General features: G+C 47.2%; 1 protein-coding gene across 6 annotated transcripts in view; it reads left to right on the top strand.

Moving 5' to 3' along the window:
- The window catches only part of KSR2 (kinase suppressor of ras 2), a 437805-nt gene that overhangs the window by 84581 nt on the left and 339190 nt on the right, over positions 1-14034 (top strand). For all 6 annotated transcript variants that reach the window (XM_086348000.1, XM_086347998.1, XM_086348001.1 and 3 more), the window contains exons 2-3: positions 2894-3034; positions 6775-6925. In XM_086348000.1, the coding sequence (XP_086204126.1) occupies positions 2894-3034; positions 6775-6925 (292 nt within the window). The remainder of the gene's footprint in view (positions 1-2893; positions 3035-6774; positions 6926-14034) is intronic.

Below are 14034 nucleotides of genomic sequence, written 5' to 3' on the forward strand. Positions count from 1 at the left end.
AGGGGAGATGAACAAAACGTGGAAAATCAAGTATACTTCAATTTCAAAAACAGCAGCAACAACAAAGCAGGCAGCAGAACTAGGGTGAGAAGGCAGCCCCGCAGGGGTCAGGGTTCCCTAGGGCAGCGCCCACGCAGGGCAGTAGCCTGGTGGAGTTGGGGAATTAACTAAATTCAGCAGATGGAGCCAAGAAATATATTGGGGACTGTTTCTCCTCACTCTCTGAGAAGAGTGATACAAATGTGGGGAGGGGAAACGCTAGAGGAAGCCCTGTGGTGTTGACTGGGATTAGAGGCGTCAGTCAGCTACACATAGAGATAGCAAAATCAATACAAGTGCAGATTTATGATATTTATGTGTCTACATATTCATACGTGCATTGCACATACCTGTGGTGCCTAGGCTGTCTACGGAGGGGACTGGAAATGTCAATGATTTCACCAAGTACCCACATCTTGGTTTCTGAATACCACGAGGAATCAAGCAAGACTCTGGAGAAATGACTGATTCCAGGGTTGGGGCAGGAAAAGAAGATGATGAACCTGGAAAACTTTGTTGTGCCAGAAAGTAAGGAAGTATTCCAGGAAACATGGGGATGTGTCAGAGTGTTTTGTTTTTTTTTTTAAATTCTGTGTGGTTTTCCGTACCCGTGTAAAGATAACTGTTAAACCAGTCATAGAATAAAACAAAAGACAGACAGGAATGTTCTATAGATGTCTCAGCTGAGAGCCTGGCTCTGAGTTCTCAGTAGGTCAGACCCTATTCATTCAGAAATAAGTTAGAGAAGAAAAACATTCTTTTGGACGTTTTCTATTTTAACACTCGAAACTGAGATTCCAAATGACAGGTATTCTAGGTACATTGGCTTATTAATGTGATTATGGTGCCTGTTATTGCAATGGAATGTGGGCTTGTCAAGAATGGCAACTTTCTCTTTGTTAGTAAGGTGAATAAAATTAATGTTAGCTTAAAAAACACTTTTCTGATTTCTTCCAATGCGCTTCAGTGTCAGGCGGCAGGAATGCCCTGGCAGCTCCTGGTGTCTCTGGCACCCTCCTGACAGTTCTAGAGGAGAGTGAGGGCTGTCTTCTGAGTGCTTGTGAAGGGAGCCTGGGGAGGCTTTTCCGTGGCCCAGCACAGCTCGCTTATTATCCCTGATCCCAGTGCTCTGGCCAGGCCTGGGTCACCAGCCCGCCCTGCAGCCCAGGTGTGGTGGGTGGGTGAGGCCAGCCTCCTCTCAACCATGTGAACTGGGAGCCAAAGAAGAAAGGTTCCCCCCAAAAGAGACTCAAACGGTCTTTACCAAAAGAGGGGCAGTGCTCACCAGCTAAACAGAAACACACGCCCACTCCTGTTATTCCTTGCTCCAAATTATGTGATCCTAGAATTCCAGGGGGCTTCTCTGGTGGCTCAGTGGTAAAGAATCCACCTGCCAGTGTAGGAGATGTGGGTTCGATCTCTGGGTCCAGAAGATCCCCTGGAGAAGGAAATGGCAACCTACTCTAGTATTCTTGCCTGGAGAATTCCATGGACAGCAGAGTCTGGCGGGCTACAGTCCATAGGATCACAAAGAGTCGGACACGACTTGGTGACTAAACAACAACAGAATTCCAGGACTGTCTTCTTGATAAATATTGGTTGACAGGTGCTTTGAAATGTCAAAGGCATTTATATACCTAAAGATTTTTTTTTTTCATTGAATTATCTTTATTAAATAGATTTTATATCACAAAGATGATAATATACTTTGGGTAACTATTGAAACAAAGCAAAAATATATAGAGAAATGCAAAGCCATTTTTTGTCACCCCATCTATAGGACCTCCCCATCTCAACTTAGCAGGCTGGGGGGTGTGTCTTGCACACTTTATTCTCTGCTCATACATGCCTATTGCCTTTCTTTTGTTAATGTTGTTAGATTTTACAAAATAGGCAGTAAAAAAACTTGCCTTTTTCAAGCCATGGCATCCCTCTAGAAGCATGAGTTCAGGTCCATCTCATTTTATTTTTAAAATTTATTTTTTTGGTTGCACCGAGGGGCGTGCAGGATTTTAGTTCCCCAACCAGGGATGGAACCCGGGTCCCTCTACAGTGGAATCATGGAGTCTTAACCACTGAACCACCAGGGAAGTACCGGGGTCCATCTCATTTTAAAAGTATTTGTTAATTTGTGAATATCTGCATGTGTCTTAAGATTGAAATAATACACAGCGAGTTAAACAAAGGTTCCTCTCACGTCTGCTACCCACCCTCCCTCTTCCCTTCCCTGGAAGATTAGAGATCCTTCCAGAGAGTGTCTGCATTTACAAAGATCTACACATGTAAAATTTCCCACATGAATGAGAGAGTATTTTTTTTTATTTATCAGCGCATCTTGTCTCAGTACAATAGCACGCTTCCTTGCTTTATTCTACAGCTGCATGGAGCTCCTTGTGGGCCTGTATCCTCATTTATGAAGAGTATCCTACATATGGCCCCTTGGCGTGTTTGCAATCTTTCGCCATTGCAAACAGATGTATAGGAAATATCCTTTTCCAGTCATTTGCCATAGGATGTGGGGGTCTGAGAGAGAAGTTCCTAGAAGTGCAACTATGAAGGTCAAAGGAGACCTTTGTGCAGTGGAGACATGGATGGATACAGCCCAAGTCCCACATCCCCACTACGCTGGAACTTTACACGCCTCGCTCCCCGGCAAAATATTGGAACCTGCCTGTGTGCCCATCTTCGCTAACACAGTTGGGTCATGAGTGGAAACTGGGTCTCACTGCAGTTGAATGGGTCTTTAAAATAGAGTTGGATGGAGTTGGGGTGGGAGGGAACGCTGGGGAGGTACTTGCCTGTCCTCCTGTGGCAATACTGAGACGTGTCCTCTGTTCTCTGTCTCTCTCTGCAGAGCAAGCTGGTGAAGTACTTCAGCCGGCAGCTGTCCTGCAAAAAGAAGGTCGCCCTGCAGGAACGCAACGCTGAGCTGGACGGCTTCCCCCAGCTCCGGCACTGGTTCCGGATCGTCGATGTACGGAAAGAAGTCCTTGAGGTGACTGGAGGCGACCCCTGCCCCTTGCCCCTTACCGGCTGGTAGCCAGCCCCCTCAGGCAGTGGGGTTTTGGCTGTGTCTGGCACATAGTAGGACTTGAATATGTGTGGGATGAAAATACAGAGCATCTCTGATGCTCTGAATGAATGAAGTCAGTAAGAGGGTGTTCCTAGGGACTTCCTTGGTGGTTCAGTGGTTAGGGATCCATGCTTCCACAGCAGAGGGCACAGGTTCAATCCCTGGTCAGGAAACTAAGCGCCCACATGCCACACAGTGTAGCCAAAAAAAAAATGGGTGTGGTTCTAGAGCCAGGTAGACCCTCTTTCAACTCTGCCACTTAAGGACTCGCTTGGTGACTTGGGTCAAATCATTTTACCTCTTAGATTGGTGCTGTCCAGCAGAATGTTCCACTATGATGGAAATATTTCAAATCTATGCTGCCTGATGCAGTGGCCACCAGCCAGATTTAAGCTACTGAGCACTGGAACTGTGCTCAGTGCACGTGACAGGAACTGAATTTTTAATTGTATTTAATGTTCATTAATGAGGCCAGTGGCCACTGTACCAGGCAGCACGGTCTTAAGACATTAGTTTTCTCTTCTGTTAAATGGGGTAATGATTGTCTCCTCTTCTTAAGTAGCTGGTGTGATAAAATGAGAATCTGTGTAAACTGTTCAGACCATAGTCTGAGACCTAATTGTACCCAGGAAATGTCAACTTACTATTATTATTATTGTCATTGCTGTTGTTGAAAACTTAGGAAGTAATGGGTTTTCCGGTGACAAAACCAAAACACCGGTTGTCTTATGTCCACCCTCCAGGGTGGGCCACATCCTTAAGGTTTCAAGGGTGGTGAGATTTCCTTACCCTCCGGGATCTTGGGTCCCCACTGTTATCACTGACTGCGTGGAACCTTTCTACATTCATTGAATCTTCAGGGCCAGGCATAGTGTTGAGGGCTTTACATGCAGGATCTCAGCTCTGGAGAGTGTTCAGACCCTCACGATGACCTTTGAGGTTGGTCTGACTGTTACCCCATTGTCCACAGCAAGGAACTGAGGCTGGGAGATGGAGGGACTTGCCCTGCTAGTGAGTGGGAGGGGCTAGCAGGAAAAGCCAGCTCAGACAGACTCCAGGGGGTGAGGTGGGAAGCACGGTGCTTTCTCCTTGTTTTCCTGATGTGGGGGCCTTTCTGAGCTGGGGAGAGGGGGTGCTGGGTGTGCCCCTTGCCTGCAGGGCCAAGTGCCCTTTCTCAAGGCACTCCCTGCTTTCTTCTCGGAGAGGCCTGAAAGATCCTCTTCTGCCTTTTGTCTTTTTTAGACCTCGTCCTCAATGTAATCTTGCCTGAACCCACCGCATCTAACAGTCCTGAACTGGGGACGCAGGACCCTCCCACGTTTCCCCGTCCCCTCCATCCCCCCGACCCCATCTTGCGCCTGCGCACCAGATGGCGTATGCGTCCGTGTTTCTTGGTGTTCCCAGGATGGTGGTTTCTTGTGAATATCCTTCAAATGAAAGGTCTCATAAAAGTTCAAGCAGTACATTTTATTTGCTTGACCCTGTATACACTTTTCAGAGGCTTTTGGGACCATTTATCAAGTGAGGCGAGTAAGACGGAGACTAATCTTCAGGGGTTGAAAACTAGAGGCCCTCTGTCTTATCTTGTATCTGATGCACAGATATTTTTGTCTGAAAAATTATTTTTGAGCCCATATGTAAAAGTTGAAAGAGTTTGCATTAAAAACCCAGGTCTTCGACTTCTCTTGAAAAATCGGAATTGCTGACACACAGAACTGAATTTGTCTGGTGTCAGTCTGCCCCTTAGGAAACCGCAGGCGAGTTTGCAGCTTTGCTCATTTACGTTTACCTGGGCTGCAGGTGCTTGAGCTCAGGCTCTCACCTTAGTTTTTTGGAATAAACGAAGTCCAAGGCCATCCACCAGGCGGTGTGGACAGAGCTGGGTTTCCAGCTCTCTCTCTGCAACTCCCGCATATGTCCACAAGAGGGCCACCTTCTGCGGAGGAACAGGCACTTTACAGAAAGCTCCCAGGAGAGACGGCCTGGGTTCAAACTTACTCACCGTGTGACCCTGGGTAGTGGTCTAACTTTTCTGAATTCTAGTCTCCTATGTACAGACTGGTGATGATGGTAGAAGTACCTGCTTTATGTGGTCTTTGTGACCTTGAAAGAAAATCCACGAAAAGCACTTAAAGTGCTGTTACATCTATTTCATTTATTATTATTATATCCAGCAGAAATGCTTCTCCTCTTTTGGCTCAAGCATGTTAAAGCCTTCTGCATTTTTTTTCTGTCATTTTTCCTTTTGTGATGTGTGGATGTGAGCTATAAACTTTAGTGTAAATTGAGTATTTTGGAGGATACATAATAAGATTAAAACACGCAAGTGACTCTTGCAGCAAAGTGGAGAATTCTTTTATGTTGTGAATCATCCCTTCTAAATGTATCTCGTTTTATATCAGTAATTCCAGATCCTGGTCCATCACCTTTCTTAAAGTGGCGCTACCCCTGTAACAGTCCCTATTTAAGAAAGCTCCTATGTGACTCATTACTGTTCTCTCCACCCCTGACCTAGTGAGTTGGAAAGGCACTGACTGGGTTTCACCTTTTGCCTGGCAGCTTTTTTTTTTTTAAATAGAATTTTTTTGTGCCGATGCGGTTTTCATCTTTCTGTTGTAATACATAGATATGGCCACAAGAGGGCAGAACTACTCCACGGTAGTGCCTCAGAATCGCCATCCTTTGATATCTAAAACTCTTTTTTTCAAAATAAAAATAATACGTAAAAACACTGGTTATCATTAAGTGCTATAATGTGAAGTCTAGTTTTTGTGAATACATAAACATAGAAATTGACAAATTTCGAGGTGTGTCCGCTCTGTAGTGTATAGAGACACACGGTTTGGGGGAAGGGAGTGGTTGCTGACAGTGGTGAAGGGACATCTGACCCACACATTTATATTCGGGAATCTTCCTTTTCTTTTCCCAGCCCATGTCTTCAGAGGTGTCCTTTTCCCCCACTCCATGCAATGCTCCACTTTGTCTTAGGTTGCAAAATCATGCCTCTAGTTGGGCTCAGACACAAACCCTGTTTCACTGACAGCAACTGAACCACCCACAGGGTTCCAGCCCCCATTTCCCCTTAGGGCTCCTGACCCCCCAATCTGAACCCTAGAATGTGTGTGGCTTGGAAAAAAAGAAGCAGGGAATGGAGACCAGCCATCAGGAGACTGGGGCTGTCCGGTTTGCTCTGCTCTGAGGTTACCCTGGATTTGTAGCAAGTCAGTGCAGTCCAAGCTGGACAGGAGGCATGGAGAACCCTCCAAGATGAGTAGACTGGAGCCTTGCCCATAAGGAGTTTAGGAGCTACATGGGGAGACAGACAGGTAATTAACGGCCACCATTTACAGAGCTCTCTAACGGTGTGGATACATAGCATATGAGCATATGTGCTACCTTACAAAGCTCATGAGCTTAAGATTCCCATTTTACGGGTGAGCGAAGTGAGGCTCAGAGAGGTTAAGTTATTTGCCCAGGGTCATCTAGCTACCGAGTGGCAAGGCTGAGATTCAGATCCAGGCCTGTCTGACTCCAAGACAGCAATCCCAAGCAGACGTCCACCCAGAGCCTGGCGTTCCGCTAGGTACCACTAGAGGGCGGCATGGAGGCCTCCTCTCAGGGCGCTTCGGGTCTGTTACCCTCCTGTCTCTTCCCTCCTCTAGGAGATCACCCCGGGCCAGCTGAGTCTGGAGGACCTCTTGGAGATGACAGATGAGCAGGTGTGTGAGACTGTGGAGAAATACGGGGCCAACCGGGAGGAGTGTGCCCGCCTCAATGCCTCCCTCTCCTGCCTCCGGAACGTCCATATGTCAGGTGAGCAGACCCATTGGGGATGGACGCTCGTCCCCAACGTGCGCCGGCGTTCCCTCGGGTTCCTGTTCCCGCACCTGCAGGCCGGGTTGAGGCGGAGTCGGTTCTGGATGCTGTGTGCCGCTCATGAGCAGAGGAAAGGGGCCTGGGGTTCGGAGCCAGAAGTGGTCAGGGCAGCTGCTCTTGCCCACCCTTCTGAGGTCGTACGGCATTTGGTTCTGGATAATTAAGGTCCAGATACGGAAACTGGACGTGTGTGAAAGTCGAGGGGCCTTTTTACTTTAGACATTGTGACGTGCCTTTGTATTTAGGCTCAGTATCTAACTTATTTTCTTACATAAATAATATAAATTCATTGTAAAATAAGTTGAAAAAAATAGATAAAATAACAGCCCCAAGTCCCCACCCTCTACTGTTACCGTTTTGGTATGGTTTTTGGTGTGATTCTTCCTGACAAATGGGTATGGATGCAGTGTCTTTAAATGGTCAATGATAAAACCATAAAACTAGGGCTAGCCATACATATGATTTTGAAACCTACTTTTTTCACCCAGCAAACTAAGCTCTCACTTGTTTTATCAGTTTGAGGTCCAAATATATTGTCATCTTCCTTTGCTATTTCTCATTAATTGCTCAAATCTCTGTTTGCCCTGATTAACAAGACACCAAAAGTCGTCCTGATTGAGACTTCCGGCTTTCCTCTAGTCTCATGATTTTCCCACAATTTCCGGGGCCTTTTCAGTCCTAAGAGATCAGCTCTGCAAACACCAACCAAAGAAAAGCATTATTGGTCCATCTGCGCTGTTGTTTCAGTTCCTGCCACAAGGGGTCACTGCTGGGCACTAGTCTGGCACAGTCAGGTGGATGTTCGTAGGTGCCCTCGATGGATTCAACATGCAACATTTAACGAGTATTTATGGAATGACTATATGTGCCAGCATGGCTCGGTATATGGAAGTGGACAGAGTAGAACATATTTGAAACAGGTCATTGGGCCAGCTCCCCAACAGATGCCTTTTTGTGTTCTTTCTTGCTAGCGGATTCTAATGATGGCTACAGTCATCATCAAGTAGCCCTGAGTTGGGGGCTGTCTTGCCTTGAAGGATATTTGGTGGCATTCCTGGCCTCTGTCCACTAGACACCAGTAACACCCCCTGTCACGACAAACAGAAACCTCTCTAGATGTTTCTAAATGTTCCAGGGAGGGTGCACAATTATCCCTGGTTGACTAACTATAAAGGTCATGTTATTCTTCACTCTAGCACAATGCTATTGACTCACCTAATATTTGCATAGTTAAGAAAGGCACTCAGTGCAGACAAAACCTGCTTCAAGGTGACTTCTCTCCCCCTGCTGTGAGAAGCAGCTGGCAGTTTTCTCACCCTTAAAAAATTGCACCTAATTGCAGCATTATATCACAAACATCTTCCTCTGTCAATAATGCATTTGCTGCTCATTTTTAATGCCTGAATTCTGCCACCGTTCATTTCACCCACCTCCTAGTTCTAGAAATGTATGTTGTGTCTGTTTTTTTCTCCTAGATAAGCATTGCTGCAGTGAACAGTTTTGAGTGTTAACTTTAGGTACATCCTTGGTGATCCCTGTAGTGTGAATTCATACGAGTGGGGTTCCAGCAAAGTATGTACATATTTTAAAACTTCTGGTGAACCTTGCCACATGACCTCCCCAAAATTTGTGCCAATTTTTGCTTCTCTCCCACCCCTGCCCCCCTACAATGTATGAGAGTGAGCATTTGAGGTTAGGTTCTTCATGGTTTTCAGAGTTAATATTTTCTCTTCAGAACTGTGCTGCTGAGTTTGAAAAGGTCCTTATAAGTGAGCTGGACCCCAGTTTCTCCTGAGAAAGGGGTTTATGTCACTTTGCCATGGGCTGGACCATCACCCTCTGTTACATCCTGGCTGGCTGAGACTTGAGAAGGCCTCTAATATGGTGTTTTCCAAAATTTTTTGATCAAGATGCACAGGAACAAATATGACTTATGTTGCAACCCTTTACGCAAATACACAAAGACACACGTACACATTCACATACACAAGTAAAAGGAGTTTCATGAAATAGTACTCATTCGTGCATGGTACTGTGCATCGTATTTTACACACTCTTTTCTAGTGTATTCCATAGCATTTACTGAATGCTGGTGATGACCCACCACTTTGATCTCACACCCCACTTTGGACTTTAAGCCACAGTTCGAAAAAATATTGATCTTATTGATCCTCCTGCCTCCACCAACCCTTCCCAGGCAGCTAAGGTTCCTTCAACAATGCCCTACCTCTGATGCCACCCTTTGAGCCACTGGGTCCTCTAAGGGCTGTGCTCATGCCCAGATTCTTCCAGCACCAAGGTCAGCCTGGGGAGAACCTCAATGCAGTAAAGCACTGTCCACTCAGCTCTAGTCTCTCTCTCTCTTGCTGCACCTTGTGGCACGTGGGATCTTAGTTACGCCACCAAGGATGGAACCCATGCCTGCTGCATTGGAAGGCAGAGTCTTAACCCCCGGAGCGCTGAGGAAGTCCCTGAGTCTCCTTAATATCAGTATTATACTTTACTTCTGCCCTTCGTCGATGTTATGGTGCCACCTTTCACATTTTAATTTAAACTTTTTTAAAGAGTGTTTTTTTCCTAAATAGATGCCTCTCTTCCTTAGTAGACTTAAAGCTGCGAGAGAACAGGGGTCGTACCTGTTTTTGTTCACCATTTTATTCCTAGCTATATAGCTAGCCCGTAGGAGGGACTCAGTAAATATCTCAATACACCTTCCACCCTCATGTAGCACAGGAAAACTCCCCAGTACCTGCACATACAGGCTCTCTTATGGATGCCAGTCTCCTCAGATTCCCGCTCTCTTCTGGAGGCCCACTGTTCACATTTCCCCGCCCCCCCCCCCCAAGTCCTGCTGCTGCTGCTGCTGTTAAGTCTCTTCAGTTGTGTCCGACTCTGTGCGACACCATAGATGGCAGCCCACCAGGCTCCCCCGTCCCTGGGATTCTCCAGGCAAGAACACTAAATACCCAATTAATCTATTAGTTACTTAGGGTTTCCTAGATCAGACATGGATTTCCCATCTCGAAACCCACTCCTCTGGCTAGAATTCCATTCCCCTTTGTCCTCCTGATGAATCCCTGCTTATCCTCACAGCCAGCTCCTGCCTCTAAGCTTCCGCACCTTATTGAATGAATGGATGACTGAATACTTCTACCACCGGCTGACCATGTCTAACAGTGACTTCCAGTGTCCTTGACTCACGCCCTCATCTGACCGTTGCCTCTCTGAAGCAGATGCGGCTGGCTGCGTGCCCTTCACCCCTCTGTTGCTGGCAGCTGGCCCGGTTACCTGCCTGTGGTGAAGGAAGTTTGGGAAGACCACCTGATGTGCTTGCTACTCATCTCCACCAGGGGGAAGCAGTGAGCCACCCTTCAACAATCCTTGCTTTACGTTCTCTTCTCTCAGAAATTACCATTGATTCCTTGAGGCTTCAAACTCTCTGGGGAGCTGGATGGTTCCTGCCATTTTCCCCGCCCTTCACCTTAACCAAAAATGTATCCAAAACTAAAGGAAAACACACACACACACACACACACACACACAAACACACGTGAGTCTTTCCCACCAGATTCTTGTTTCTTGAGGGTCGTCATCTTTGGTATCCCGACGTCTCAGCCAGAAAGCTGGAGCCTCCAACAGTCAGTGAAGTCAGATATTTAAAATTCTGGTGTGTAGTGGGGACTCAATGTGTGTTTGTTGAGTGACTGAAGGAATAAAAGTTGTGTTGAGAAACCCATCTGGAAACCAAGCTTGTCGAGACAAGGGAGCTTTCTGTCTGACCAGGAATGAGTGTAATCTCTGCCTCTGTCTCAGAGCATAGGGGCAGCTTGATTTTAGGGTTGTTAACTCTAATCTTAGTTTTCCCCTTGGGTTCTGGGGCTCTTCTTATTTCCGGGTTCCCAAGGAACCCCAAAGATAGGAAAGCTTAACCCTTTCATCTCTTCTCACAGTTCGTTAGATCAGCTTTTGTCTGACACCAAAGAATACTCAATCCTCCCTTCAACAAGCTCCAAGAACCCCGGAGCCAGGGTGTCTTAACCTTTCCTTATCATATCAGCTGTGACCTGAAACCAGAAAGCATTCATTTGCTCATTTAACAGAATTTATCAATGCTTCAAGTATGCCAGGCACCCTCTGAAAACACGTGCTTAGATATATGTCTTCGTGGAGTTTACATTCTAGTGGGGGGAGACAGGCAATAAATTATATCATAATAAGCATGTATATATTGGAGAAGGCAATGGCAACCCACTCCAGTACTCTTGCCTGGAAAATCCCATGGTTGGAGGAGCCTGGTAGGCTGCAGTCCATGGGGTCACTAAGAGTCGGACACGACTAAGTGACTTCACTTTTACTTTTCACTTTCATGCATTGGAGAAGGAAATGTCAACCCACTCCAGTGTTCTTGCCTGGAGAATCCCAGGGACCGGGGAGCCTGGTGGGCTGCCGTCTATGGGGTCGCACAGAGTCGGACACGACTGAAGCGACTTAGCAGCAGCAGCAGCAAGCATGTATATTATAAAGTGTGTTAGACTAAGAGCTGTGGAGAAAATGAAAAGTTGAGCTGGTGAAGGCGGAGCAGTAGTGTCCTCTGGGAACAGGGGACAACTGTCATATTAAAAAGAGTGATCAGGCAGGCCTCCCTTCCCTTCAGTGTTTTCCTTTCCAGTGTCTCCTCAGTCCTCAGTCGTCTGCTTGGAGTATGGAATCTGGCATCAGACAGACCTGTCAGCTGGGTGACTTTGAGTTTGGTACCTCCTGATTCTGAGCTTAGTTTTGTAAGTAGAGTGAAGATGACGATCATTTCCACCCCACTGATTGTTTGGGTGGATTACAGGAAATGATCAGGCAGGGCACAGTTCCTGGTCTGGGTTAAGTACATTGTTGCTTTTACTGTTATTATTGTAGTAATTATCACCATCCTACACCCACCATCACCACCATTCCTGCTTCAGTTCCCATGATCACCATCATCGCCAGCATCATGACCACCATTACTGTCATTAGGGCCTCTAGCCTTTCTCTGCCTCCAGCTCACTTTCCTCCACCTCTTTCCATTCTCTCTCTCTCTTTTTTTCCTCCAAAGGGACCCTGGGCTTCTGTTTTCTAACTCCACTCTCTAATTCTTTGTTTCTCTTTGATTTCTCTTCCCTCTGAGCCACTGTCTTCCTCAACCTTGATGATTCTTTAGAACCTATTTCCCACTTTTCACTGGCTTGATTGTTCTCTTGTGGTGGCCCACCTTTCCCTGGCTAAAAAAAATTTCCAAGCTATACCCTGCTGCTGTGGTCACTACAGACCTGAGGTCCTAGGGTGAAACTGATTTCGCTGCTAGAAGAGTATGTTCTTGCCATTCTTCCCACCCCCCGCCCCCCAACTCCCTCCAGCCCAAGGCTTGAGACCTTGGATGCAAAGACCACGGGCTTCCTTTCTGAACTTTCCTTTCCTGAGTCACAACTGCCTTACCAGAGGAAAGCCTGGTCGGGGCATGGCTCCGATATCAGAGTGCTGTTGCTGTGGCTTTCTTTCTCTTTTCTGAGGCTTCCTCTTTCTCTCTATGCTGTTTCTTGGCTTTTTGATTATTTTCAGCCTAATAATACATGGTCACTTGTGTCTTCACTTTCCTAAGGGAAAAACCAGATTCAAGATAAAGGAAGACCTTGCTTTTCTCCCTTTTCCTCACCCCTCCCTCATGTACATGTGTCAAGCACTCACTACACATCTGATACTGTGCTGGGTTCCAGGGCTTGAGGACTCTCTTGGAACTTCAGCGTGGAGCTGAGACCAAGAGGAGGAGGAGGAGGAGAAGAAGGAGGAGGTCTCCTGATGACTCTGGGATGGTAGGATCATGTGGAAATGCATTGTTTCCACAAGGGAGCATGGAGCATCCCAGGCGTGGAGAGACCAGTGTAGGGCCGGCTCACTGGGAATGCTGGGGAGAGAGGTTGGAGCTGGGGTCAGACAGAGGGCAGGGCAGCCCTCACGGTGGACCAGGGCATGGAGCTTGCATGGCAGGGTTTTGAGTTGAAGATGCCTGGATCACTTGTCTAGTTTTCAAACAAACACTGGCTGCAGATTGGGTGGGTGGCTCGGAGTGAGATGCTAGGGAGTGTCAGAGGAGCCCAGGGGTGCCACTGGCAGACAGGTGTCCTGGGGGCTTGCTTTCTTGAGCACCCACCCCAGCTCCTCCTCCCCTAAAGGTTAGGGGTTGGTGGAGGGTCAGAGAACTGGCAGCCAGGAGACAAACAGCAGGCAAAGTGGCCCCAAAGTAGGACAGCCTCAGATGCTCTCTGGTTTCTCTGCAGTTTGGGGATTGAATGAAGCCCACCAGGACCCCGCCTTCCACTAGAGCCTTCCCTCCACTGGAACAAAGAATAGGCACTGTCTTGATTGCCCGATTGTTTCAGTTGCTTCTAACTTTGGGAGGGCTGGGCTGGGTGGCGCAGGACGAGCCGCCCCTCCCGCAGCCCCCCAGGTTTGCTGAGTTCCAGTCCTTGTTCGTTCTCCAGAGTCTTGTTTCGAGGGTTATCAGGAATCCCGGAAACAGCATGGCCCTGTGTTAGGGCTCTTGATGCAGGTGACCAAAACCTGACATGATCACCCTCATGCAGACACAGCTCATTCATTCACCCCCAAAATTACGATTGAACGTCACACCAGGGGACTAGAGACACAGCAGTGGGCATGGCGAGCCAGCTGCCACGGGCTTTGTTGTGTTCTAGACCTGAGCCATCCATTATGGCAGCCACAAGACTCATGTGGCAAATTAAAGTTATATTCATTAAATGAAATAAAATTAAAATGTCACTTCTTCCATGGCACTAGTCACTCCTCAGGTGATCCATCGCCACCTGTGTCTAGCGGCTCCCCTACGGGAACAGCCCCGGCTTCTAGGGCATTTCCATCATCACAGAAAGTTCTGTTGGAACGCTGTGCTCTAGAATATATAGAGAGAAACAATAAGCAAAAGAAGTAACAAACGGTGATCAGTTTTATGCAGAGAATTACAGGAGAGTGCTCTGACGGTGACTCGGTGGCTGGTTCTG

This window comes from Bos grunniens, chromosome 17, assembly GCF_055505025.1.
Source record: "Bos grunniens cultivar Pamir isolate PY7600 chromosome 17, Bosgru_T2T1.0, whole genome shotgun sequence".
NCBI lineage: Eukaryota > Metazoa > Chordata > Mammalia > Artiodactyla > Bovidae > Bos > Bos grunniens.